The 24,756-nt window shown below is 46.9% G+C and overlaps 1 protein-coding gene across 9 annotated transcripts in view; it reads right to left on the reverse strand.

The window, feature by feature from the left end:
* Window positions 1-24,756, reverse strand: part of CACNA1D (calcium voltage-gated channel subunit alpha1 D) — a 292,709-nt gene that overhangs the window by 50,131 nt on the left and 217,822 nt on the right. For 6 of the 9 annotated variants that reach the window (XM_074284463.1, XM_074284465.1, XM_074284466.1 and 3 more), the window contains exons 28-32: window positions 24,461-24,619; window positions 22,941-23,051; window positions 8,986-9,069; window positions 677-727; window positions 163-291 (exon numbers count right to left, since the gene is read on the reverse strand). In XM_074284463.1, the coding sequence (XP_074140564.1) occupies window positions 163-291; window positions 677-727; window positions 8,986-9,069; window positions 22,941-23,051; window positions 24,461-24,619 (534 nt within the window). The remainder of the gene's footprint in view (window positions 1-162; window positions 292-676; window positions 728-8,985; window positions 9,070-22,940; window positions 23,052-24,460; window positions 24,620-24,756) is intronic. The other 3 variants (XM_074284468.1, XM_074284467.1, XM_074284469.1) reach the window with 2 other exon arrangements.

Here is a 24,756-nt window from a genome sequence, read left to right on the forward strand (position 1 = left end):
TCATGGATTGAATCCCTGGGTAGAAACAGAAGATTGTTCAAATGTACAGGCTCTGGGCTGGGCTTCCCTAAGGCAATTTTACCAAGAGGAAGCTCGGGGGAACATGCGACTCTCTGGCTCCCATGATAGGAAGACTCCAAATCAAAGCGAGGCATCTCTCACCTGAAAAGATTTGATAAAAGTCCACAGCAGCGTCCGGATTCCTTCCCCTCTGCTGAGAAGCTTCACCAGCCTCATCACTCGGAAGAGTCGGAAAAAGGTGATGGAAATTCTATTGCTCTCTTCCGAGTTCTGCAGGGTGATCACGGAGTGGTCAAACACAATAAGAAGGAGAACATGCAATACTCTCAGAAAAACAAAACAAAACAACAAAACAGCAACAGATGTGAAAGTGGCAAAGGTAAGAAGTGGAGATGTGTTTCTAACGTCTTGTCATCTCAAAAAACCATGGTATGAAAGGAGAAGGTCCATGCTGACAAGACAGGCCGCCGCGCGGCCGCCACACACACACCACATGCACATCCTCGTTGGAGGGAGCTCGGGACACTGCACACTGACAATGACCATTCTAGGCGGACTATCATGGCAAGGACAGAGAACACCAGTGGAAAACTAGACATGACCAGAAGAATAACTTAAAGAGGCAAAGCCACCGGGGGTCGGTCACTTGTCTTACCCCAGGAGCAGCGGTTGGGACAGGGACGGGGCTACTCTCATTGTCAGTTGGCTTTAAGAAATCAAATAAAGATGAACAACATTAATGAACAGGCGTCGTGAGCAGAAAGTCAGGAGGACATTGACGTGTACACTTCTCAGGACAGCATGCCAGTCAGCGCCCTCCCTAAGCGGGCCCGGAGAGAGCCGCACCACCTGTAGTGGTCAGCGCCCTTCACCTACTCTGAACTCTGAGGTCGGCCCAAAGGACGACACCTCCCTGGGAAGTCTCAGTAAAGATTCAAGACCCCGGTTCTTCCATAAAGGCAACCATTTCAAGCCCACTTTTGGTCTTTCTTTGATACTGCTCCTCTCCTTCTTTTGAAAAGGGAGTAAATAAACAAGGGTTTTGAATCACCCTCAATGAGGGATGCTGCCTTAGCTTTCTGCCTGAGGAACAGGTCTCTGATGAAATACAATCTGAGCAGCCAATTATCTGCCTCCATGGCCCCATATCCACTTTTCACTGATTGGAGCCTGACCCTCAGGCAAGCAGTGTGGCCCCATGCCTTGCTTTTGTCCTTTTGGGTGCCTCCAATTCATTGGCCAATTTGGAGTTTTGAAACCATTCATGAGGAGGAAGGAGCTTTGCCATATACAAATCCACTTCACCATCATTTCATTGCATAAGAATCACAGGCAGGAAGCAAGAGGCTTTTTGCTTAATTTTTTGCACTAGGAACTGTGAATTTGCTAAGCAAATTCATAATGTAACTTATGTAATATAAAGTTTTAACTTGGACAATTAAACTTCTTAGGAATAAGGGTATGAGGACCTCTTTTTTTTCTCCACCAGTATAAGTATCACCAAAGTAGAACCTGCAATCGTCTAGAAGGAAAGTTTCATAGGAAAAGATAAAAAAAGGTGAATAAGTGGGAAGAGGGAAGGGGAGAGGAGTCGCTTAGGAGGCTGGTGAGGAGGCCTTTTGCGGCACTGTTTGGCTCCTGGGGAAGGAGCAGCATTTCAAAGCTCTCCCAAAAAGTGGAGGAGAATGAGGGGAAGATGAGGAGCTTGAGGACATCACTGAAGGGAAACGTAGAAAATAAAGGTCGTCTCCAACTTTAAGGAATTCTTCCCCAAAGAAAATACAATAGAAAATACCTAACAAGAGAAAAGACACAAAAGAAAACGGAAGGGGAATCGAAGAACAATAAGTGCAGAAAAAAATAAATTTAAAAGCCCCAAAACAAGAGGCTCTAAATCAGATGAAAACAGAAGTTTAGAAGTGGCCCCTGTAAATGAGCTGGGCCAGTAAAGCTCATGGTGTTTCTTGTAGTTTCCCTCGTCAGCTGACCATCTTTTAATGGGTCACACTTAAACCTAAAACTCATCTTGGGACTAGGAACAGAGGAGTCGCCATCTTCCCAAAGTTCTCCAGGCTTCCTAGTCATGTCCACGTGGCAGCTCGTCTGGGATGCATGGATCGAGACGAGTAAGAGGGATATGGGTACCCGCCTATCTCTGATGCTCCAGGGAACCAGAGATGTGATCTCCTAAATTTCTCCAATACTCTAGCCCAGTGGTCCTCAAACTTTTTAAATAGAGGGCCAGTTTCCTGTCCCTCAGACTGTTGGAGGCCGGACTATAGTAAAAACAAAAGCTCACCCTCTGTCTCACCCCTCAGCCCATTTGCCATAACCCGGCGGGCTGCATAAACGTCCTCAGCGGGCCGCATCTGGCCTGTGGGCCATAGTTTGAGAACCCCTGCTCTATTCTGTTCACAGACATCTGAGGAGACATTTTCTCAGCTCTCCCTCCTATGCCTAGGCAGCTTTCCTTGCCCATCTCCTGACCTGCCTTCAGTCTGACCCTCTGAAAACTGATTTTCATATGAAGTCAAGGGAGTTAGTCAAGAAGACTAGGGAACTATTACTCTCTTTTCAAATGAACCTTCTGAAGGACAAGAAACCAGTGGCATATGAACCAAAGACCACTGCCATCCATTGGGTTTTTTGAAATGAAAACAAGATTTAATAGGTCCAAAGAGGGAATGAGAAACCTTGAAAGCAAAGGCCCCCCAAAAGTCATCAGGAGAAGGCAGTGACCCAAAGCTTCCCAGTAGAGCTACCATTCCTCTCTCGCAGGGTCAGTGGGCTCACTCACAGGGTTTCACAGGATTCATGGGCTGGAAGATGCCTTAGAAGGCCTCAAACCCTACCTTCTCATATTACAACTGACTAAAACGGAGGCCCAAAGAGCCCCAGGCACTGAGATTCAGACCCAAGTTCTAAACCTCCTAAGTAGGGTGCTGTCTGTCCACTGCCCCACAATGCTGAGTGGTAGGAACAGCTTCACTGGCTCATGCAACTGGGAAAGTTTTAGTTTAGAAATCAGAAAAAAACATTTAAGATGCCAAAATTATCTTTAAAAGCTTTTTCTCAAAGGCAAATGTTTTTGGCTGAGAAGGGAGAGGGGCAGGTGATCAGGTGATTCTCAGGGAGCTTGACATGGTTTTCACGGGGCACCATTCAGGAAGGGCCGTCCAGAGGGTGTGGCCAGTGAGGAGGTTCAGAGATGGACGCCTAGGAGGAGGGGCAGTTTCTCTGACAGGATATTCTGTTATAAGTGAGTTGGGTGGGTGAGAATTTGGGACTCAATTCAATATTCCAGAGGCCTCAGAAAGAGAGTCACTTGCCTCTATGTGTCTTGCCCTGGCTCAGGTGGCTTTGAAACAAGGAGATATGGCTGCAGTGTGGTAATGAGGCACTGGCAAACTGATGGCTTTTGGCAGCTCCCAAGTGTGGCTTTCAGATCCAGTCGGATCACCAGGGCATCTCTTAGACTGCCCACTCATCAGGGTGAAGCCAGCAAATCCTGAGAGGAAGGGCATTCTTCTGAGGGCCTTCTTAGGCTACAGGGCAGGGTCAGAGGGCACCCTTCTGAGGGCCTTCTTAGGCTACAGGGCAGGATCAGAGGGCATCCTCCTGAGGGCCTTCTTAGGCTACAGGGCAGGATCAGAGGGCATCCTCCTGAGGGCCTTCTTAGGCTACAGGGCAGGATCAGAGGGCATCCTCCTGAGGACCTTCTTAGGCTACAGGGCAGGGTCAGAGGGCATCCTCCTGAGGGCCTTCTTAGGCTACAGGGCAGGATCAGAGGGCATCCTTCTGAGGGCCTTCTTAGGCTACAGGGCAGGGTCAGAGGGCATCCTCCTGAGGATCTTCTTAGGCTACAGGGCAGGGTCAGAGGGCATCCTCCTGAGGGCCTTCTTAGGCTACAGGGCAGGATCAGAGGGCATCCTCCTGAGGGCCTTCTTAGGCTACAGGGCAGGATCAGAGGGCATCCTCCTGAGGGCCTTCTTAGGCTACAGGGCAGGATCAGAGGGCATCCTCCTGAGGGCCTTCTTAGGCTACAGGGCAGGGTCAGAGGGCATCCTCCTGAGGGCCTTCTTAGGCTACAGGGCAGGGTCAGAGGGCATCCTCCTGAGGGCCTTCTTAGGCTACAGGGCAGGGTCAGAGGGCATCCTCCTGAGGGCCTTCTTAGGCTACAGGGCAGGGTCAGAGGGCATCCTCCTGAGGGCCTTCTTAGGCTACAGGGCAGGGTCAGAGGGCATCCTCCTGAGGGCCTTCTTAGGCTACAGGGCAGGGTCAGAGGGCATCCTCCTGAGGATCTTCTTAGGCTACAGGGCAGGGTCAGAGGGCATCCTCCTGAGGACCTTCTTAGGCTACAGGGCAGGGTCAGAGGGCATCCTTCTGAGAGCCTTCTTAGGCTACAGGGCAGGGTCAGTGGGCATCCTCCTGAGGACCTTCTTAGGCTACAGGGCAGGGTCAGAGGGCCTCCTTCTGAGGGCCTTCTTAGGCTACAGGGCAGGGTCAGAGGGCCTCCTCCTGAGGATCTTCTTAGGCTACAGGGCAGGGTCAGAGGGCATCCTCCTGAGGATCTTCTTAGGCTACAGGGCAGGGTCAGAGGGCTCAAGCTACTGCTGCTCTTTGCTTCTCCCTTCTGTCCAACTCTAACAGGATTCTCTGAAGGACCACTGCAGTTACCTAGCTGCTCTTGGGGGGTGGGGGAGAAGAGGGCTGTCCTTATCTTGAGATCTTAAATTAGGAGGGAATAGTAATTTTCTTTTGCTTCCAAATTTATCTCACAGAGATGAGAGCCCCAAGTCAAAGACTGTAAGAGGTTAGCTCTCCAACAGGGCTAAAGCCAGAGAAAGCTCTCCAGAGCCCTAGAGACCAGGATCCTGCAGTCTCCCTTTGCTTTCTGGGTCAGCCCCCTCAGCTCTGTCATGAGACACTTCTGCAATTTTGATGGCTGGATACCTGCCGAAAATCCCTTTGGATGGCCTGAAAGGACCCAGCCTAATGGACCGCATTAAATTCTTCAGGAGATTAAACCCAATGATGTCATCGGAGAGTTAAGATTACTTTTGTAATCTGGGTGATAGGACAATAAATCTTCTGATGCTCTCAACAGGAAATAAAGTCTGAGGCAGACTTTGTGAGCATTTTGATGACAGATAGCACCACATCTTGGTTCTAGGTTTTGTCTTTGCCAAGGAGGTTCCTTCAATCAACTGAGCTCCATATATCTGACATTTTAGAAGCTTTTAAGCAAATGTGTTGAAAATGTGAATTTAAAAACCATTAAGTTGTGAATGAAGCCAGGTGGCAAACTTGGAGAGGAGGGGGAGAAAACCAGGTGAGCATGCATGGGAGCTTCAGAGAGGGCCATCCAAAGTGTTTTAAGCAAAAAATACAAATGCAAGGTTTTCATTTCCCGGCCATAATCTATCTTTGGGAAAGCAGGAAAGAGCTTATTAATCCTCACGGGTCCTTTTGGCCAATCACAGAACCAGCTGTGACTGGCCCAAAGGACACCCTCTCGGGGACTGGACCTGAAACCAAGGAAAACAATTTAGATGACCACAGTGGATCTTTGGGATGTCCTGTGCAACTCCGTGAAACCAAACGTGAATTAGCCGGAGGACGTGGCCTTTAGTAGTGAGGATGGTTTGCCAATAAGGTCAACAGATAAAGGCTTACATATACTTGCCTCTACAATTTTCTAAAAATAAAATGAACATGAAAATCAATTAGGCAACAGAAAAGGAATGGCAACAGAAGTCGGGGAAATTATAGAATGAGTGAAACGCTAGAAACAATCGCAATGAATTGTTGATAAATGGATAAGAGGTGTCCTTTCACCAAGGTTTCACTCTTGAAAGGAAACCCCTGCCAGCCGTGACTATCGCCAAACTCCCTATGACCGACACACTCTGAACAAGTGGCCTGAGTTCCCGGGAGGTCACTTGATTTGCCTGAGGTCAAACAGAAAGGACCTGCAGGAGGACGGCCTTGAACTCACGGCGGGCTTCCTTACTTCCTGCCAGAGTTCTAGGCTTTGTTTCAGATTGTGGAGACAAGAATCAGAGGACTTTGAGTCTCCCAACAGATCGGTGACCCGAGGGTGAATCCTGCTTTGGACACGTACTAGCTGTGACCTTCTCTGGGTAACTACACCTAAACGAGGGGGCTGGACTTGAGGTCTCTCAGGCCCTTCCAGGTTAACCCTGTGATCCTCTGACCTACATGACAGGCTGCCAAGGGAAAGTGAACAATCAGCTTCTGGGAAAACTCTAGGAGATGGAACATTTAAAAAAGGCCATTACCTTATTTTTTTTTCTTTTTTTCCCAGAAATCCCTTTGACAAGACAATGCTTTTAAATGCAGAGGATAACAAGAGAAATTACATTTAAATAAAGTTAAATAAAGTTTTTTTTTTTTCCACATTCTGACTCTGTAAAAGCTCTCCAGAGATCAGGTGAAAGATGCCTTGCTTTTGTGAACAAAGGGAGGATTCAGGAAACTCCTGAAAAGGATGAGCCTTGTGAGCCCCCGTCAGACCAGACTCGCATTCGAACAGGATGGGGCTCAGAGAGGCCGACACAGCCGTTTTGTGATGTTGGTATAAAACACCCTCATCCTCATCCTCGTCTCCCCCCCACATGGGGAATGTGTAACTTCACCCCCTCTTCTGGCCCCATAGTGGGTGGCGTTCCCATACAGCGCCAAGCCGGAGTGTGGCAGAGTGGGGGGCCTGTCTCCTCAAGTGTCAAACTGGGAGTATGCTGGCGGGTTAGCCCCCTGCCTCCTGTTACCGGGGGACAAAGGCAATGCTTCCAAGGCACAGGGGACGCTGGGAAATGGGCACACTCCCTTGGACTGGGTGCTGGCATTCAGTCAGTCAGACCGTGCGTCCCTGACCTCAGCAATGGGACCAGCCAAATGCCTCCTGCCAAGGACACAGCTCAGCAGACAGGGTCCCCTGCAAAGATGCTGCTCTCGGGCTTAATAGGGTGGAACATCCCTGCCTACAAGACAAGCGAGAGACAAGAGAATGCTGATCAGGTACTTTAAGCTCTTGGGAAAGATCCCCTTCTTCTCCAGAGCGGACAGACGTCCGACGCCGGCTGCTGGAGAGTTGAGGTGGAAGAAGCCAGCTTTGGCCTACAGTGGCTGAGTGGAAGGCTTGGCCCTCTGGAACCTCACTTGCACCCTGGGGGAAGATGGGGCTCACTTACAGGCCCAAGGGAAGCTGATGAGCTGCAACTCGCAGCAACTGATGGGCATCCGGTGCCCAGCCCTGGTCCCAGGCGGGTCTTGGGGGCCAAGCCTTCATGGTGACTCTGGGCTTTTTGATACACCCATGACCTAGACACATCAAACCCTGAAAAGCCCCACGAGAAGCTCCTGCCCCTGGGATGCTGGGGTTTCACACAGAACTTCTCCCTTGCTATGACATGGTCAGAAACAACCAGAGGATCTCCCCTCTTGACAGTAGTTTGATGCTTTCTCAGACAGTTGTCCCATTTTATCCTCACCACAAGCCTCTAAGCTAGGTAGGAAGGACTCCTTTTGATAGATGAAGAAACTAAAGAGCAGCAGAAGGGAATGAAGACTCATGCCCCAAGCGGGGGGCCAAGGAGAAGTAGGAAAGGCTTCTTTACACAAAAGGACCCCCGGAATCACCCCCAGAATGTTTCAGATAATGCTCTAATTAATTAGAAATTCAGCATAGCAAGCGGCCTGTGGGGTTTTGATCAGTGTTTGTGGCCACTGAGAAAGTCTGGCACCGGACAGAAGCATCCCTGAGCTCTCTCGACCCTGGCTCCTCCGTTGTTCGTCTACCTGGACTCACCAGAAAGGACCCGAGAGCCTCGCTGCCAGAGAGGATGATGGGAGGGGGTTTCTAGGGAAGCCGACAATCATCTCCTTCACCCCCCTGGGGGTGGTGGTAAACTACCCCTTTCCTTCTCAAGGGCTGCTCCTGCCTTTGCAAGCTGACAAGAACGTGGCTTAGACTAGTGTGGACTCAGAGGGTGACAACATATTGTCTTTACGGCAACTTTGGGAGGTCGCAGGGGCAGGTATTCTTAGCGTCGTCCTCTAGCAAATGGAAAATTTGAGTTCCTGAGGTTTGTGATTACTTATTCTGGCTACGTGGCTAATTAACGGTGGAGTTCAATTCTCAAATCAAAAGGTCATACCCAGTCTTTGGGAAAATGCTGCCAGGGCCTCCATTAAAATACATTTTTAAAAATTTCCAAATTGGCTTTTGTCTTGCGCGTTTGGGGGAGATTTTTAAGCGTGCTAAGTAATTTTGGCTCCCAAGTCACTGCCTAACACGGGCAGGAGCTCCTGGGCCATGTTTACAAGCGTGTAAACATGACGGCATTTACTGGAGAAGGGGCAAAGTTTGCTACTTACATTCACTTCCGTAATAGCGATATCAACAACGCTACCCACAACAATTAAGGCATCAAAAGTGTTCCATGCATCAGTGAAATAGTGCTGTTAGAGCAAGCGATCAGGAGGACCCCGGAAAGAGAAAGCACAGAGGGGACAAAAAAGAAGAGAAGGACAGTGTTAGAAGAGAGCGAGCCGGCCTGGCTGGAGGACTCGGCGGGGGAGACCCCGAGACCCAGTGGTCCACGCTACGCGAGGTCTCTCTTCAGAAATCAGGAAGGAGCAGCCGTCCCACCTTTCCTATCAGAGGCGTGAGGATTGCAAAGATGTCACTCTTCAGAACTGGGAGGCTAAGAGCCTCGAGAGGAGAAGAAGCCTAGAGAGAAAGGGTTGGTGAGGACGACGAGCGGGGCCTCCGCGGAGGCAGGGGCGGCCTCCTGGGGCGGCCGTGGGCCCGGTCAGCCCACTACCTGTGACTTGTCCAGATGATGAGAACTGCGGGGGGAGGGGGAGCACAGAGGGAGGCAGACCGAGAGGGAGGAAGCACAGGGCAGGCACAGTCCAATGCAAGGGGGGCGTACTTACGTCCGCTTCGCTGAGGGCCACGTCTACAATGCTGCCGATAACGATGAGGGAGTCAAACGTATTCCAGGCATCACTAAAATATCCCTGGACAGAGCAGGCAGGGGCAGACATTTATGATCACGTTCCAAAGGCCTTGGACCTAGAGGGGCATCTACTCCTGCGGGTGGTGGGGGGGGGGGGGAGGAGGTGGCGGGGGCAGGAGAAGTGGACTCAGACTGGAGGGGGGCGGCGGGAAACCAACAATATTGTCTACTGACGGAAAGCCCCCCGGAGGGCCACGGGCGGGGCTGGGCCCGCAGCACAAGGGCGCCCTGGCCTTAAGCAGGGAGCAGCAGCTCCTGGGGATGGGGGGCGAGGCGGAAGGGCCTCCCGCTCTCCACTTCCCTTCGCTCTTCTAACCCCCACCCCAAGCGGCAGCCATCCCTCTCCCTCTCTCTTGCAGACCATGTCCTTCCTATGTGGGCAGGGTGTCCTAGGGAGCAGAGGCTCCCCCAACGGGAGCAGCTTCTTGAGCAGGAGGCTTGTGGGGGGGGGGGGAAAGGGAGATATTAAGACTTTTTTTCTTTTTTTAGTAAAGTGGGTCTTGGCCAGAAATTCTGCTGCTCTGGAGGAAAAGTGAAAGCACCTGTAGAAATACCCACGAAAAAGAGCCACCAGACGGAATGGCTGGTATTTTGGGTTCTCTCCCCTGGCGGCTAACCAGCTCTCTGCTAGAATTCTAGCCCCTACATTTAAAATAAAGCATTTTTTACAAAGAGAAACCCAGGCCAACTCAATCCTGACTGAGGCCTTTTAGCATCTTTCTCTCTTCCTGTCTCTGAAGGTGCCTTTACGGCGCTTTCTTCTTTCTCACCTCCTCTCGTCTAAGCAGAGTCTGCTCTTACTTAGGCGGTCAGTTTGAGAATGATCCTATAGACTTGGTGCTAAAGTATAAATAACTGATAGATCTAGCCTAGCATAGGATGGGCAATTAATAAATATTTGAATTAATTAATATCAGTCTGCTAGGGTTCCTTTCCCAGAAGTATTTGCATTGTAACAGAGAAACAATACCTTAAGCCAAGGGGATTTCAGAAATCAATGCTAGGTTAAAGAGGAAGACATCTGTAGTCAGGAAAAGTCCCTCATTACACTGTAAAGATGGGTTTGACCATTTTTAGGTCAGACTTTTTCTAAATAAATAAAAACAAAATTTTAGCTCATCCCCAACTTAAATGGTTAGCAAGTCCCAAACTGCTAGCCCCACCCCCACCAACTGCCGCCCCAGGTCTTGGGCTGAAGGAGCTGGCAGGGAGAGAAGAGCGTAGTCTCCTCCATCACTGGCTGCCCAAGGAGGAAGATGTCAGAGGTAGTCAACATGCACGAAGGGCCAGACATCAACGGGCCTAATCCTGGCTCGGAAAAAGCTCCGGGCCCTGGGCCAGCTCCTACCATCTGCGCCAGGTCTAAGATAATCAGGGGGCAGGGGTCCCCCAGGTCTGGCCTTCCTGACAGCCTCTCTCTGGCTTCCTCTTGGAGAGGCGGTACCATATTTACAAATCAGGAAATGGTCAAGGAAGGATGAACCGGGACAACTCAAAGTCAACTTCATCCTCTCCATTCCACCAAGGACTGGGTCCTTCCTCTCTTGGATTCATCCTTTCCTCTTCAGATTTATGACTCCTCCACTCCCTCATCTGGGCCTAGTTACGTCATGTGGCTTCTTGCAGTAAGTGGGTCTCTCTGCTTCAATCATTTGGCTAATTAGTCACTCAACACGCATTTAATAGGTGCCCACTATGGTCCAGGCACGGTGCTGGCCAGAGATCCAAGCACAGAGAAGGAGGGAGACAACCAGGATGTACAAAACTAGGGTCAGCTAAATATAAAGTTAAGCTGGAAAAGCAGCGGCATCCAGTGGAGAGCTTTCCTCTTGGAGTCAAGAGGAGCTGCGCTCAACCCACCCACATCTTTGAGCCTCAGTTTCCCTATGTGTAAAATGTGCCGCATCATTGTGGCTTGGGATAAAATGGGCTGGGTAGGCACAAAGATCCTACAGAAGCCAGGACTTTTACAGGCCACTTCTATCGTCTCTACAGCCCACTCCGTGGAAGAGTTAGACTGGATAGGGTTTTAGGAGTCCTTGGCACATGAGCAGGAACAATCTGGGGCAGGAGAGGGGATGGGTGTGGAGGATAAAATTAATTTTATAGTCAACTAGAAAGACAGATTTCTAGTGACAGATCAGTTCTTCTGCAGGAGGCAGCCATTGGCGGCCCTTCCCAGTATTCCTCAAGGCCCTTGAGGAGCTGATAAGGTGCAAAGCAAAAAGGTGCTATCTCTCTGGGCAGCCCGTGGCTCCAAAGCAGCTTCAGTGTGACCGAGGGCCCCGAAGAGTGGAGAGTATGTTGTTATTCCATTTTACAGGAAGGAAACTGAGGCTTAGAGAGATTAAGTCCAAGTACATAGATTTGTTGACAGAAAAGGCTGCAGGCTCTTTTGCTTAGAGCTTTCCTCGTGTACTTGCTTGTCCTTTAAAATTTTTAATCTTCAGGAACAAGCTAAAGAGCCAGAACTTGAACCCATGGCTCCTTTTCCGTGGGATCTCATTTCCTAAAGCAGGGATGGGGACCCTTTTTCTGCCAAGGGCCATCTGGATATTTATCACATCCTGTGAGGGCCGTACAAAATGATTAGTTAGAGGACTCAAACAGTGGGAGGTTGCTGTACCTGGCTTTCAGCTAATCATTGCCTGTGGTGACCTTAAATGGCCTGCAGGCCCTCTCCTAAAGGATGGTCAAACCAAAGAACTGCCTACTAGGAGAAAGGGTTTCTTCCTATTAGTGCTTTATGTGACCATCTGTTATTCTGTTATCTGGGGCCAGCTTGCCCTTTCAATAAATTACAACTTAATTGCCAGCTGGTTAAAATATTCTTATTTATTAAGGCTTCCAAATAGAAAAAAAATCATCCAGAGGAGACTGTTCTTTGTGCCCTCAGCAAAGGTCACAAGCCATGATTCCATGGGATTGTTGAATGCTGCATCTTGAGTCTAAGACTGAACAAAGAGCCAGAAACCTTCACAGAGCCTGCAGTTGTCTCATCTCTCAATATTGTTCCTCTCTCCACTGTGTCCTTTCTTCCCTGTCCATGACCCAGGACTGCTGGCCCTCCTCAGGCCTTCATCCCCTCTCCCCAGGAACAGTGCCTCCAGGCCTTCCTGCCCACCGAGGCTGGGCCTGCAGGAGGCTGGGGGTTCTCCCTTAGCTGATGTCGGGATACAGGACACAGGGAGGAAACAAAGCCGGCAGGAGGGGAGTGTGTCCACAGAGGAGGAAGACTGGAATGGCCCCCAGAAAAAAGGCCTGCCTCTCCAGGCCGGGCCACCGTGAGGGGGGTTTCAGGTCTCAGTGCACTGGACGTAGAAGGAGGCAAGCAGAAGGTCGGTCCTCTGAGGGCAGGGCCCACTGTCGGGCACTGTGGCGTCCAAACGCTGTGGCTCACGCGTCCCATCAATAAGACATTCTGAGCATGTGGCCCATAGGAGAAGTGCGGGACCATGATTTCACTGGTCTGGGCCTGCTGGGGACGGCCACTCCATCCATCCTCGGCCCGACATTCCTGACTTCTTTCTTCACCAAAATCCAACAGCTTCTTTCTTCCTCTGATTTCGCCTCCTCCGACTGATCGGTTTCTTCTGGAACCTCCATTTTAAGGAGCCATGTTCACTCCTTCATTCCTCTCAGGGCTCCCTTCCTGACTCTCTAGGGTTCTCCACCCTAACCCCATGGGGGTCTCTTCTCCCCTTCCCTGTTTTTCAGTCACACAGCCAATATGTGTTAGCAGGATTTAAATAAGCAATATCTTGAAAACAATTTCTATTTTATTTAGTCATAGAACAAAAAACTTTTTGTTCTCAAAAGTAATAAAATTGCCAGGGAAAGCAATGTAACTTTACTCTGCTTTGCTTTTTTTAAACATTGGCTCATAAATTGTCTTTGTATCCCCAGTTCTTAGCAGAGTGTCTGGCACAGAGTATTTCTAAAAGAATCATTAATCATCATTCTTTGGGTCCGATCCTTCAATTAGTTCAACTTTACCCAGCTGTATTATACTCGAGTGTGCATCTTTCTATCTTGTTTACAGCTTTGACTCTGTCCAAGGCTTTGATAAAATCTGGTGAAACTATATCTAGAGCAGTCCCCTGATCTAGTAATCCTGCCAAAAAAGGAAACGGGGTTAGTGCGGCAGGACCTCTTCGTGAGGAAGTAATGCTGGCTCCTTGTGATTTCTGCTTTCCTTTCTAGCTGTTCATGACTCATCCCTGTATTTTCTAGGACTTTACCAGGAGTCAAAAAATCAGACTCATACTTGATTCTTCCTTAAAAACTCAAAATAAAAAAAAATCCCAAAATGATTGTCGGATTGCCTCAAAATCTTTCAGAGATCTCAGCAAAAGGTTTAGAAACACTTGCTGTTTTTTTAATCTTTAGATTTCCAGGGGACTAATATGTGTTAAGGGCAATGAGATGTTCTTCCTACATTCTACTTGTCTTGAATTTCAACTACTCATTAACCGTTTTTTCTGTCTCTTCTAGTTCAAAGAACATATTCCTAAGAAAATAAGCAGTTAGCCTGGAATGGCCTTGCCTTCACTTTCATTGCTTTCTACTCAGCGAGCTATCTATCCCAAATAACGATCTCATCTATTTTCTGATAGCTCTCTTTTGCGTAATTTAGTTTTTGAAGAACCATTTTTTGTAGGCCTTTGCATCGCCAACACACTTTAGGTCCCTCTAAACTCTAGCCACTGTGACCCTATCCTTACAGGGTCATGTCACACCTTCACACACCTTACCTACCCATCCTTCCATCTTTAATATGTGCCTTTTAAAAATTGCTTGACAAATTCCCTGTACATTTCTATCAGTCTCCTTGGACAAGAATCCCTTTTCTTTTTTTTTTACAGGGCTGTTTCTCTTCCTCTTCTCACTTGGAGGATTTGCAGATTCCAGATTTATGGGTCAGGGAAGAGTTTTACAACTTGGAAGGGACCTCAGGAACCAATCCCTGTCAGAAAAAGTCCCCACTCTAACAAACTTGCTAAATGGTTATCTCGCCTCAGCGTGGACACTTTCAATGAGAAGGAACCCGTTACTTCCTGAGAAGGCCTCTCTCCCATTTGGATTGCTCTGATTCTTAGAGGAAGTCTGTCAGAGCTTAAATTGTCAAGCTTAAATTGACTTTTGAAAAGTCTCCCCTGGGATCAGAAAGAATCAATCTAAACTTGTTTTCACTCCTCTCCTGATTTCCCATATTTCTCCATAATATCCCATTAGTCTTCTCTCCATCCTGCGGGGGTCCTCTCTCAACAAGTAGAGTTTCTATTTTGGGAAGTACCCTAAGTCACACACCCCCAAAAACCCTTTTTAATATAGCCCACATCTGTCCATTGTGTTAACCAATCTGAGTTGATTGCCACCCCTTTCAAAGGGCAAATAGTGACCCCAAACCCACCATAACTTTTTGGTCTGAGAGAGAGGGCCAAATAATCATTCTTTTATTAATAATAAGCTTGACTTATTAATAAAATGATAAAATTACCCAGAAACTATGTCTTTTGAACCTTCTCATTTAGATCTATGATCATAGAAACCAACCAGCCCCCCATGAATCCAGTGTCTCCCCTTGTCCGTGCTGGGGATTTTCCTTCTTGTTCACCAACCTCAAGCTTCATAAACTTCATCAAGCTTATTGCATCATCTCTTAATAGAAAATATGAAGATGATGCTGTAGCCAAGAGAAAAAACTGGAATTCATTCCCACATTCTTTTTTCTCTGACTGGAAAGGATGTTTCGCATTGTACTTGGCTCTTGTGCTAGGGTACACCTTGAAATATCGATATTCAAATTTAGGCAATTATCCCAAGTAACTTTCTGGCTCAGAATTTTGGCAGTGGAGGATTCTACATCACCTTACGATCAGGCTATCATGTTTCTGTTCAAGGAGAGAGTGGATGTGATCAGCCAGAAAAATAAAACTCTATATCTGCTAAGCCAGAATGGTTTCTTAATCCAGAGAACATATGGGAGCAATAGGCCCAAATGGACGGAAAAATAGTTCTTGAAGTTCTTGAAACTGAAATGATCAATGCTGAATCTGTAAAATTTTCTTATTGATCCTATGCATAATTAACTGATTTTGTCTTTTAATTGCTTAAAGTCATGAGTCTCTGTCTCTGAACTAAGTTCAGAATTCATCTGGCCTATAAGGAGTTAAGTTTAGAAATAGAGCATTCCTGCTAATCACTGATCTATTGTTGTACAAGGAATTTATTTGACCTTGGGGACTGGGTGTGAATTCAGTGTAAAATCTTCACATCACTAAGTTATCCTTCAAGGATATCTGGTTGGTTTTCCAAAAGTCTAACCCACTATTTTGTAGTGAAGAGGGGAGCATAAGTAAGAAGGGGAGGGAAGGAAGAAGTGTAGGAGGAAGGGGTTATTGATAGCCCTCATTAACAATCTTCCAACCACAAATATTGTTCCCCATGATGCAGCTCTATAACCAAACATTTTGCCTCAATCCCATGATGTCATCTACACTGTTTTGTTCTTTTCCCACCCCATACTCCCAAAATCTATAAAAGGGGAACAAAATTCTCCTTTTGCTTGGAGTTCTAGGAATAAATGGAGGCAAGTTTTTGACCCCTTATTGGCAGTCAGTATATCCCTGCTAATAAAAATTATATTTTGCTCAGAGAACTGCCACAGTTTACCCTTTTGTTAAATTTCACATGTGCTAAAGTTCCTCATTTCGAGGGAAGGACACCCTCAGATGAAGATGAGCAATGCATTTTTATGAGGAGGATGTGGATTCATATCCCAGCTCTGCTACTTGCTGCACATGTGACACCGGCAAGTCACTTTCACTCAGGATTTAAACCCAACTCCTCTGGTACCACCCAGAGGAAGTTCTTTGGTGTAGTGGAAATAGCACTCCATCTAGAACCTAACTCCCTAACAGTTACCGGCGAAATGGCCCTCGGCAAGGCATTGAGACCCAGCTTCCTCATTTGTAAAATTTGTACAACAGCAGCACAATCTTTCACCAGGGTGTTAGTGACCTAATTTTAATATAATCTACATCTCTCCATTCTATTAAGCAATCGGAGTTGATTGTCCCTCCTTTGGAACTCTTCTTCTTTGAAGGGCATATAAACTGTAACCCCCTTACCATTGTATTTGGTCTAACAGAGATGGGTTATTAATAAAGATCAATGAAAATGTCTGCTGAATGCTCTGCAACCTTAAAGAATCTATAAATGTGAGCTAGTATCACTATTTTATTCTTTTTAACTGTTCCTTTGATGGAGCTCAAAGAGAAATAGAAATACTACTCTCTCTCTCTGTTTCTCTGTCTCTGTCTCTCTCTCTGTCTCTCTTTCTCTCTCTTTTTCTTTCTGTCTCTCTCTGGTTCTCTGTTTTCTCGTCTCTGTCTCTCTCTCTCTCTCTCTGTCTCTCTCTCTCTGTCTCTCTCTCTCTGTCTCTCTCTCTCTGTCTGTCTCTCTCTCTCTGTCTCTGTCTCTCTGTCTCTCTCTCTCTGTTTCTCTCTGTTTCTCTCTCTCTCTCTGCCTCTCTCTCTCTTTCTCTCTCTCTTTCTCTTTCTCTCTCTCTCTATATATATACACCCATATATTTAATTTAGTGTTTGACAAATTACTGGATAAAATGATTGGGTTTCTTTTTATAACTGAACAAAAGTATTGAGGTAAATAAATTCAAGTTATGCAGACTTGTTGAAAGCACTGCTGTGATGATTCAAGTAGTAGATAGCAGGGAGATACTGTATGGACTTCCTGTTCTCATGTGCCTTTTATTTCTTCTATCAGGCTTGTTTTTTTTGTTTTTTGTTTTTTTTTTTCAAGAACATTTTATTTCACATAATTTGAAAATTATGAGTGTTTCATTAGGTGATATCTATTAAAAACACAACTAAAAAACCAGCTGTTATAATGCTCCAACTTCAGTATAGGTTATTTGTGAATTCTCAAGGATAATTGAAGGTCTGAATTTGTAGGCAGAAATTTTGTTCCCTATGTATTTATGAAACATATTAAGTTTTTAATATGCAAAGTTTAGAACTAAGTATTGACTATTAAAAGTTCACATAATGCACAATTCAATTATTGAGAATTATAAAAGTGTGTAGTTGCATGTAATACTAGTCAAAATTCAATTAAATCTGCCTGTGTGTGATACTTGAGAGTTTTACACTCTTATCTATTGTCTTTGTGTGGATTTGATGTGTTAGGTATACCATGTCACCAGCGGTTGTGTTCATTTGAAAGTATCTTTAAAATGGGTAAAAGGGACACTTAAGACGCAAATCTTTGGGTGAACTAGAAAATGATGATGTCTGGGCACTGCTCAGGGTCATTCGAAGAACTGGCACATGTTGATCCACACGTGGAAGCAGCAGCAGCTGTCAGCGTACCAATGGAGGTGTATACACTCAAGAGATCTGAAGATCCCTTTAAGCTGCAACAGCCGCGAAGCACAAAGCTGTGCATGCTGATCCCGGTGTCCACAGAAGCATTCCTATTCGCTAGGATGAGGATAAAGTTCCCAGAATCTACCAGTATGTTGTGAAAATTTAAAGATAGAGAAGACAGCTCAATCTACATCTCTTTAAGTTATCATTGTATACCTTAAGGAATAATAACTGTTCATTATTTTGTCAGTCAGGTTCATCTTTATATAGAGTATTCAGTAATTTAAAAAATTTTTGTTTTCTAGAACTACCCTATTATTTTGTAATAAATTTGAATCAGAAAATATTTTCTGTTTGTTGCTATTATATTGACAGCTAAAATTTATTTTTAAATGTTTCTTTGCATGTTTTCATCGGACTGGAGCAAAGGTCCATATGTCATGGATAATGAATTATCATTTTGGATACTGAAAATTTAGGTAATTTCCATGACTCATTATTTGACCTAATTGGAACATAGTTCTATCATTGGAAAATCATGTCATCTTGTTGGATGATCTTCCTGATCTCATTCTTCTCCCTTTTTAGATGGCGTTTAGATAGAAATAGTCCTGGAAACTAAATAGAAATAGTGGCATATTGCTATTATTTTTAAAGCTTTAATACGGTGTCAAGACTTTTGGGAGACCTCACATTTAACGCTCTCTATTGGCCTGTATAGATAAAGTAACTGCTTTTTCTAAGTTAAAAAAAATATTCGGATTCATCCTCTTTTGGGTCACCGAAGCCTCCCCAGGACCAAAAAGAGAGCCCATCGGGGAGGACTGCCTATAATTCCCACAGAACTGTGATCTCCTTGGAGTCCTCCCGACTAGCTACAAAATAAAGATATGCTCCTTTCGTTGGGAGGGGAAGGAGGCATTCTTAACTAAGGATCACAAAAGGCCAGGAACAGAAGGGATGCCCGAGGTAAACAAGGGACAGAAGGGAGCGCAGAGGCCAGGGGGAGCGGAGGGGGATGGCGGGCAGCGCCATTCTGCGGTGCTTTTACGCTTCTCCTTTCCACCTGGGTAGTTGCTGTGCTTTTATGCTTTCCCTTTCCACCTGAGTAGTTGATCTTCTCCAGGCCTGGCTTTTCCTCATGAATTTCCTCAACTACAAGGACACATTTTCCCTATAGCTTTCTAGTAGAGGGGACAAGGCCAGAGCAGGGAGCTGACTGGCCCCTGTACTCATCGGGGCCACAGGCCACGCTCCAATGCCAGCTAGATAATCTGCAAACACTTGTGTATGTCACCCAGGCAGACGTGAGGAAGGGAGCCCGAGAGATGGAGATCCCTTTGAGACAAGGGCCCAGCCCTTGTGCCAACCCCGGACCTTCTCCTAGTTCTGACTCACTCTTCAACACAAAGCAGAAGGAGCTAATGCTTTTGATAGATTTTGACATTGGTACTAGTAATGACAAATTCACATTTTTGCATATTTTCAAGTTTGCAAAGTGATTTCCAAGCTATCTCTTTGTGAGGACGGTGTGAATCTCTGATCCAAACTCTCCTAATGGTCTCCTTCCGGTGGGTGGGATGAGTAGGGAAGGAAGCCTCTGGGAAACCCTTTCTCTAGCCTCTTACAAGAAGACTCTGTATCTCCCCATTAAAAAAAAAAATTAAAAAAAAACAACTTCAATAGCGTCTATTTGCCCAATATCCGAAGCCGGCTATTGAAATGCATGCATTTCCCAGACTTATTTCCTATCCCTCGCCTTCCCCAACATCCAAATCAATCAAACGAGCCTCCTTGGAGATCCCCCATCTCTGAGTCCATCTGCTGCCTGTATGGCCGGACCCTGGCTGCCCCCACAGAGGAAGGGCTGTATTAGTCTCTTCTTTCAAGATTCCTTCCAGATTCTACTTAGATCCCCTCTTTCTGGAAGAAGCCTTTCCAGATTTCTCCCAGCCCCCGACACATGCATACCCATAAACCCATGGCCTCTGCATCTCCTCTGTGCCTTCTCTGCCCCCTTTTCTCTCCCATTAGAACATAAGTTGCTTGAGGACAAGGGCTGATAGTTTATTTTCTTTGTGCCTCTGGTACTCGGTCCCTTCATCCTGGCTGCCTCTGAGCTGGGAATGCTCAATGCAGCCATCGTTGCCTCTAGCACGCCGTTCTTGTGACTGTGCTGACCTGTGACTTGTCACCTCCTCCCAGGGAGAAGAGGAAGCCCAAGGCCAGCGGAGGCTCCGCTCTGCCTCAACAATACTTGCCGATAGCAGGTGCTTTGAAGGCGTTGGATTTAAACACATAAGTATGCTATGTCTTTGTAAGTAAAATTCTTGCTTGAACAAATGCTCCTGTGATATTTCTAGGACATTGAAATAGCCTAAGGAATCCACTAGAAGCTCAAATCACATCGAGTTAGGAATGGACCCAAAGACACAAACGGGGTGCAGCAAAATCACTCCTCTTCACCTCGCCCAGGACTGCGCTGCCCCACGATCTGGGCAAATAGGAGTTCAACGTGTGCGTTTTGGGTCCTGGCCCAGAAAAAGTGCAGGGCTTGCGCCTCCTAACCCCACAGTAAAGCACGCTGCTCTTGAATAAATGTGGTCGGAGTCCCACTGACTGTGAGCAGATATTACAGATGCTGCCTGCTCCCCAAAGAGGGATGGGCCTTAGGCCCGTGAAAATGCCATGGGGTAAATGCAGCGTGACCTCCCAGCCTCCGTCAAGCCTCACTGGCCCACTGGTCAACACTGACCGCTGCAATGACTTTATGATTAGCCTGGTGAGTGGGGCTGGAAGGGGGATTTACTCTCTTCAAATCTCTATCATCTGCATTATGACCCCAATTAAAGAAGGCAAAAGGTTAATTCTGAAAGAAAAGCAGAGTGCGGGCCCACATTTAACCCTCTCTCTTCTTCATTCTTCACATACTTTAAGACCATTATCAGCCCTCTCTAAGTCTCTTTTATGGGCTACATGTCTGCCCAGTTCCCTGCACAGCAGAGTGGGGAGCATCCAGCCTGCAGGCCTTATAAGGCACCATAACGTAATGATGTTATAAACATTCAAAGGGCCCTTGGCACAAAAGGGCTCCACAGTGCGCTCTTCACCAGTCTGCTGACCCTCTTCTGGCTCCTTTGCTTCTCCTGACGCGCGGTGTCCAGAACTGAGCACGAGGCTCTTGTGACGGTCTGAGATCAGCAATGTCTCCCGGATGTCCCGGATGATGCTTCTCGAGGCAGTCCAAGGTGCCATCACTCCCCATCACACAGATAACTCACGTGGGCTTACGAAGCCATTAGAACTGTCAGGTGGGGAGCCTCCTGCTCTGAGGCTGGTTATCCAGCTCTTGGGGGTGGCTCGGAGATGAACCTGCGTTCTCCAGGTAGGGTGAGGGAAGAGCGAACTCTGGCAGGTTCTGTGGCAGGGAAGGAGGCTTTGAGCACACGCCAGTGACAGGTGGGTGGCTCCTGTCATGTAGCCAGCTGCACTTTGTGCCAGGGACTAAGAACAGCAGAGGAGGGGGAAGATGGCTGAAATCCCAGGGGTCTCAGGCAGAAAGGAGGCCTGTGGCACTCCTGACCCGGGTGGTTGTGGTTAGAGTTGTTTTGGAGGAGCGGGGGGAAGGAACTCCTGGTTCTGGGAACAAATGTGCCCCTGAAAACCTACCAATCCCTTCCAGCACGGCCGCCACGTTGGCAGCCGAGCGCCGAGCCTGCGCTTCTTTCTCAAGTTGAGTTCGACAAATCAAAGAGGACAGAAGAGCAAAAAGCATCAGGGTCTTGGCCTTCTTGGGTCACACCCCCGATTCTGCTTGACCATTTCTCACCCCTCCAAGCTTCCTGCCACAGGGGCACAGCCAGGACCAGTTATTTCTGGAAGGAGTTTGCTGTTACTTGGTATTATTAAATGATCTTGCTGAGTTAAAACACTTCCAACCAGTACGATTTCTAGGGAAATCCCCTCAAATAAGCAACTCATATCTTTCTACAGATTATATGCTAGATACTCACTATTCTCAGTATCATCTGTCTGTTCTCACACCACTGAATGCTTCAGAGGAGTAAAGGTCAATCGACAGAAAGGGGCAAAGGACAGGGTGCATTTTCTGAAGGGGTTTGAAACAGAGAGAAGTTTCTTATCCCTCTGTAGCCACCTTCAGGGGGAAAACACCCAAAGCATAACCGCTCAGTAAACTACTCGGGAAGTCTTCCCACTAAATTCTAATTCTGACATAATTACTTGGCCACCCTTTTCCATCAGCATAGACAAATATTGTTCAAAATAATAAGGAGGGCAGGGAGCAGGATGAGAGCAGTGATCAAACCAAAATCTCAAAGTAAATTAAGATGAATTTGGAAAAGAAGGAAATGGGTATCTATTTTTTTTTTATATGGACAAGTCACAGTACATTCATCTAAGCATGCATAGACTGCCAAATTGGGCCCGCGGCAGTCACCCACAGTGATGAACTTACAAGCGTGCTTTCTTTTTGATCCACAAAAATCTGATATAAGATTACAAAGAAATTAATTCAACGGGAAGAAAGGGAGAGGTTTGGATTGGAAGGTCACGTAACTGGAATCTGCAAAGTCATTCATTTCATTACAACCAAGGTAATAACATTCTCATCAGCTAGATTTTCCACATGATGAAAAACTGGGTGACCGTTGTCATTTTGTAACGCGGGGCTGCCTACTAGGGCTGTGTTGACAGCTCTGTCGTCTGTATTTTAGCTACGCTTTGCTCTCTGCCTTACCCTCCAGGATAATAGCAAGGAGTCAGTGCAAGAACACGGTTTTGACCGCAGAACACGTCCCTTGTGAGGAAGGTTAACAAATCCGCCCACAGGGGACTGACAGTACTCTGGGTCCTCCAATTTATTCAAAGGCAGAATTTCATCTATTCACGGTTTGAGGTGCCTCCTTCCACATAACCCAGACTTTAAGAGGGCCAACGTAAATGGCGTCTCCTTCACCATGACTGTAGAAGTTGAAATCTGCCATAGTCATCAGAAAGAATGAGGTCACAGCGATGCTGGGACGGATGCCTGCATCTGAGGCGAGAGATAAGCCAGCCTTGTCTGCATTAACAATCTCAGTGTGACTTAAGTACAGAATTATTCCGGTTGTTTAAACAACATTTGCATGTTGATCTCCATGCTAGCTGACTAGGGCAGACACACTAGAGACAAGGTGACAAATAATTTTTAGGGAAAATAATCAAGTTTATAGCAAAATCATCTTTCTCTAGTTCCCCAAATCTTTCCTTCTTCCTGCCTCTTCTCAGAATTGTTTTATTAGATTTTGTTTTCTCAGGAGATAAAAAACCTGCCCTAATCAGATTGGTAATGCTCTAAAGAGATAATAGAGCTAGATACTGGAATGACTCATGATTATTTAGTAGCACAGCACTAAAAGGAAGCTGAGGCTATTCTCATCTGATTGGGAGATAACCTAAAGGAGTTGGGCTCGAGCCTTACCTTGGGTTTGAATGCGATGACTTTCAAGACCATCTCCACAGTGAACACCCCTGTGAAGACCATGTTCAGGATGTCCATGGCGTCATTGAAGATCTTGGACTGCTCGTAGTGCTGTGGGTGAAAACGGAAGCACTGATTCCTATGAAGTGATTACTCTGCTTTATTTATTCGTGACCAAATAAAACATTAGGACACGTACACGCTGTAGCCGCCACGGATGCCCAAAGCGAAGACATGGAGGTGATACGTAAGGCCCTGACTCACATTTCTGTAACAGCAGGAAGAAAAGCCCTAACCTGCTGACACCCCCCGGGCAAACATGGAGCCTTTGGCCTGAGATGAGCTGGGAGGGGGTAGGATAAGCTAGTCTACCGGTCAGGCTGATGTTGAAAGTCTGGATTCTGGCAATATGCGATGGTCAGTTTCCCTGACCAGGATAAAAGGAATTTCTACTCCTTCTGAGGGAAGATGTTCCCAGTTCTAGGAGAATACCCGGGCTTGACTTAAAAACAAGACTGGAATCAGGGAATGCAGGTTCTCTGCCAAAGAAAGAACAACTCAGCCTTAGACTCCGAACTGCTTATTCTTCCTGAGGCGCCTCTTTGCCTCACGCTGACTTTTCAGTAAAAGGCTGAAGTGGGAGTGAGGATGAGCTGGCTTTGAGTCTTCCCTCTGACTCAGCCACATGACCCTCGGCCAGTCCTTACTTCTCTGAGCCAGATTCCTCTTCCATAAAAAGGAACTAATCACATCCCTGGTACCTCCCTCGGGGACTTGCTGGGGCAATGAAGGAGAGGATATATATTTGCTCTGCGGCATACACCATGTCAGTTCTGGGCCATCCTCAGAGATTTTCTTTTCTTTTTGGTAACTTCAGAACATGTCCCAGAGACAAATAGGTGAGGGAAGGAGGAAGAAACAAAGGTCATTACATCCACGAGCCACTGGGAGGTGCCATTTGGCCTGTTTATTGTTTTACTCTGGAAATGTGTACAAGGGAAATCCAATTAAATCCTGCCCCTGGTTTCAACCAGCTCAAATGCCAGGAAATCTCTAATAATTCACAGCGCTTATTTCTTCCATACATTTTGGTGCTTGATTCTCCACGTATAACAAAGCACATGCTTCACCATACAGTGTCAAAGGCAGCGTCTCTCTAGGTAGAAGTGTAGCTTCCATTCTATACTATGTGTCTTACTGGATTTTAATTTTTTCCCTTTCATTCCTTGCCCTTATGTCAGTTATTTCTGTTCATCCCATACCTTGCATCCTGTAAAAGTGAACTTGTCGAAGCCAAGGCAGGGACTATAATTTGTGTACCTGCCATGCTCCACAGCACGAGCGCAGGCCCGCAGACTCCGTGGCATGGCTGCCAACAGCCTTCTTTCCAAACAATCCCCACCCAAGCGTCTCTGGCCAAAGGATGGCCTCCACTTCCCCCCGTTCGTTTTCTTGTCCATCACGTTCTAAGAGCATGGTTAGATTTATTCTGGGCCCGGTGTCTCCCAAGGACTGCTTACCTGCATGGCCAAGCACAAGGTGTTGAGCATGATGAGGACGAACATCATGTACTCGAAGGGCGAGGAGTTGACCACGTACCAGAACTTGTACTGGTAGGGATTTTTGGGAATGTATCTCCGCAGGGGCCGGGCTTTCAAGGCGTACTCGACACACTGACGCTGCAAAAGCAGGAGAGGCCAAGAATGAAGCTCTGAGAATCTCCGCGGAGAGGTCAGAGTCCCCACGGCTCTGCAAGCACTTCTCCACAGTGCAAGGAGGAAGCCAGCAAGGGGAGGCGAGGCCGCCTTCGCCTGCT

Source organism: Sminthopsis crassicaudata, chromosome 1 (assembly GCF_048593235.1).
Source record: "Sminthopsis crassicaudata isolate SCR6 chromosome 1, ASM4859323v1, whole genome shotgun sequence".
In the NCBI taxonomy this organism is placed as follows: domain Eukaryota; kingdom Metazoa; phylum Chordata; class Mammalia; order Dasyuromorphia; family Dasyuridae; genus Sminthopsis; species Sminthopsis crassicaudata.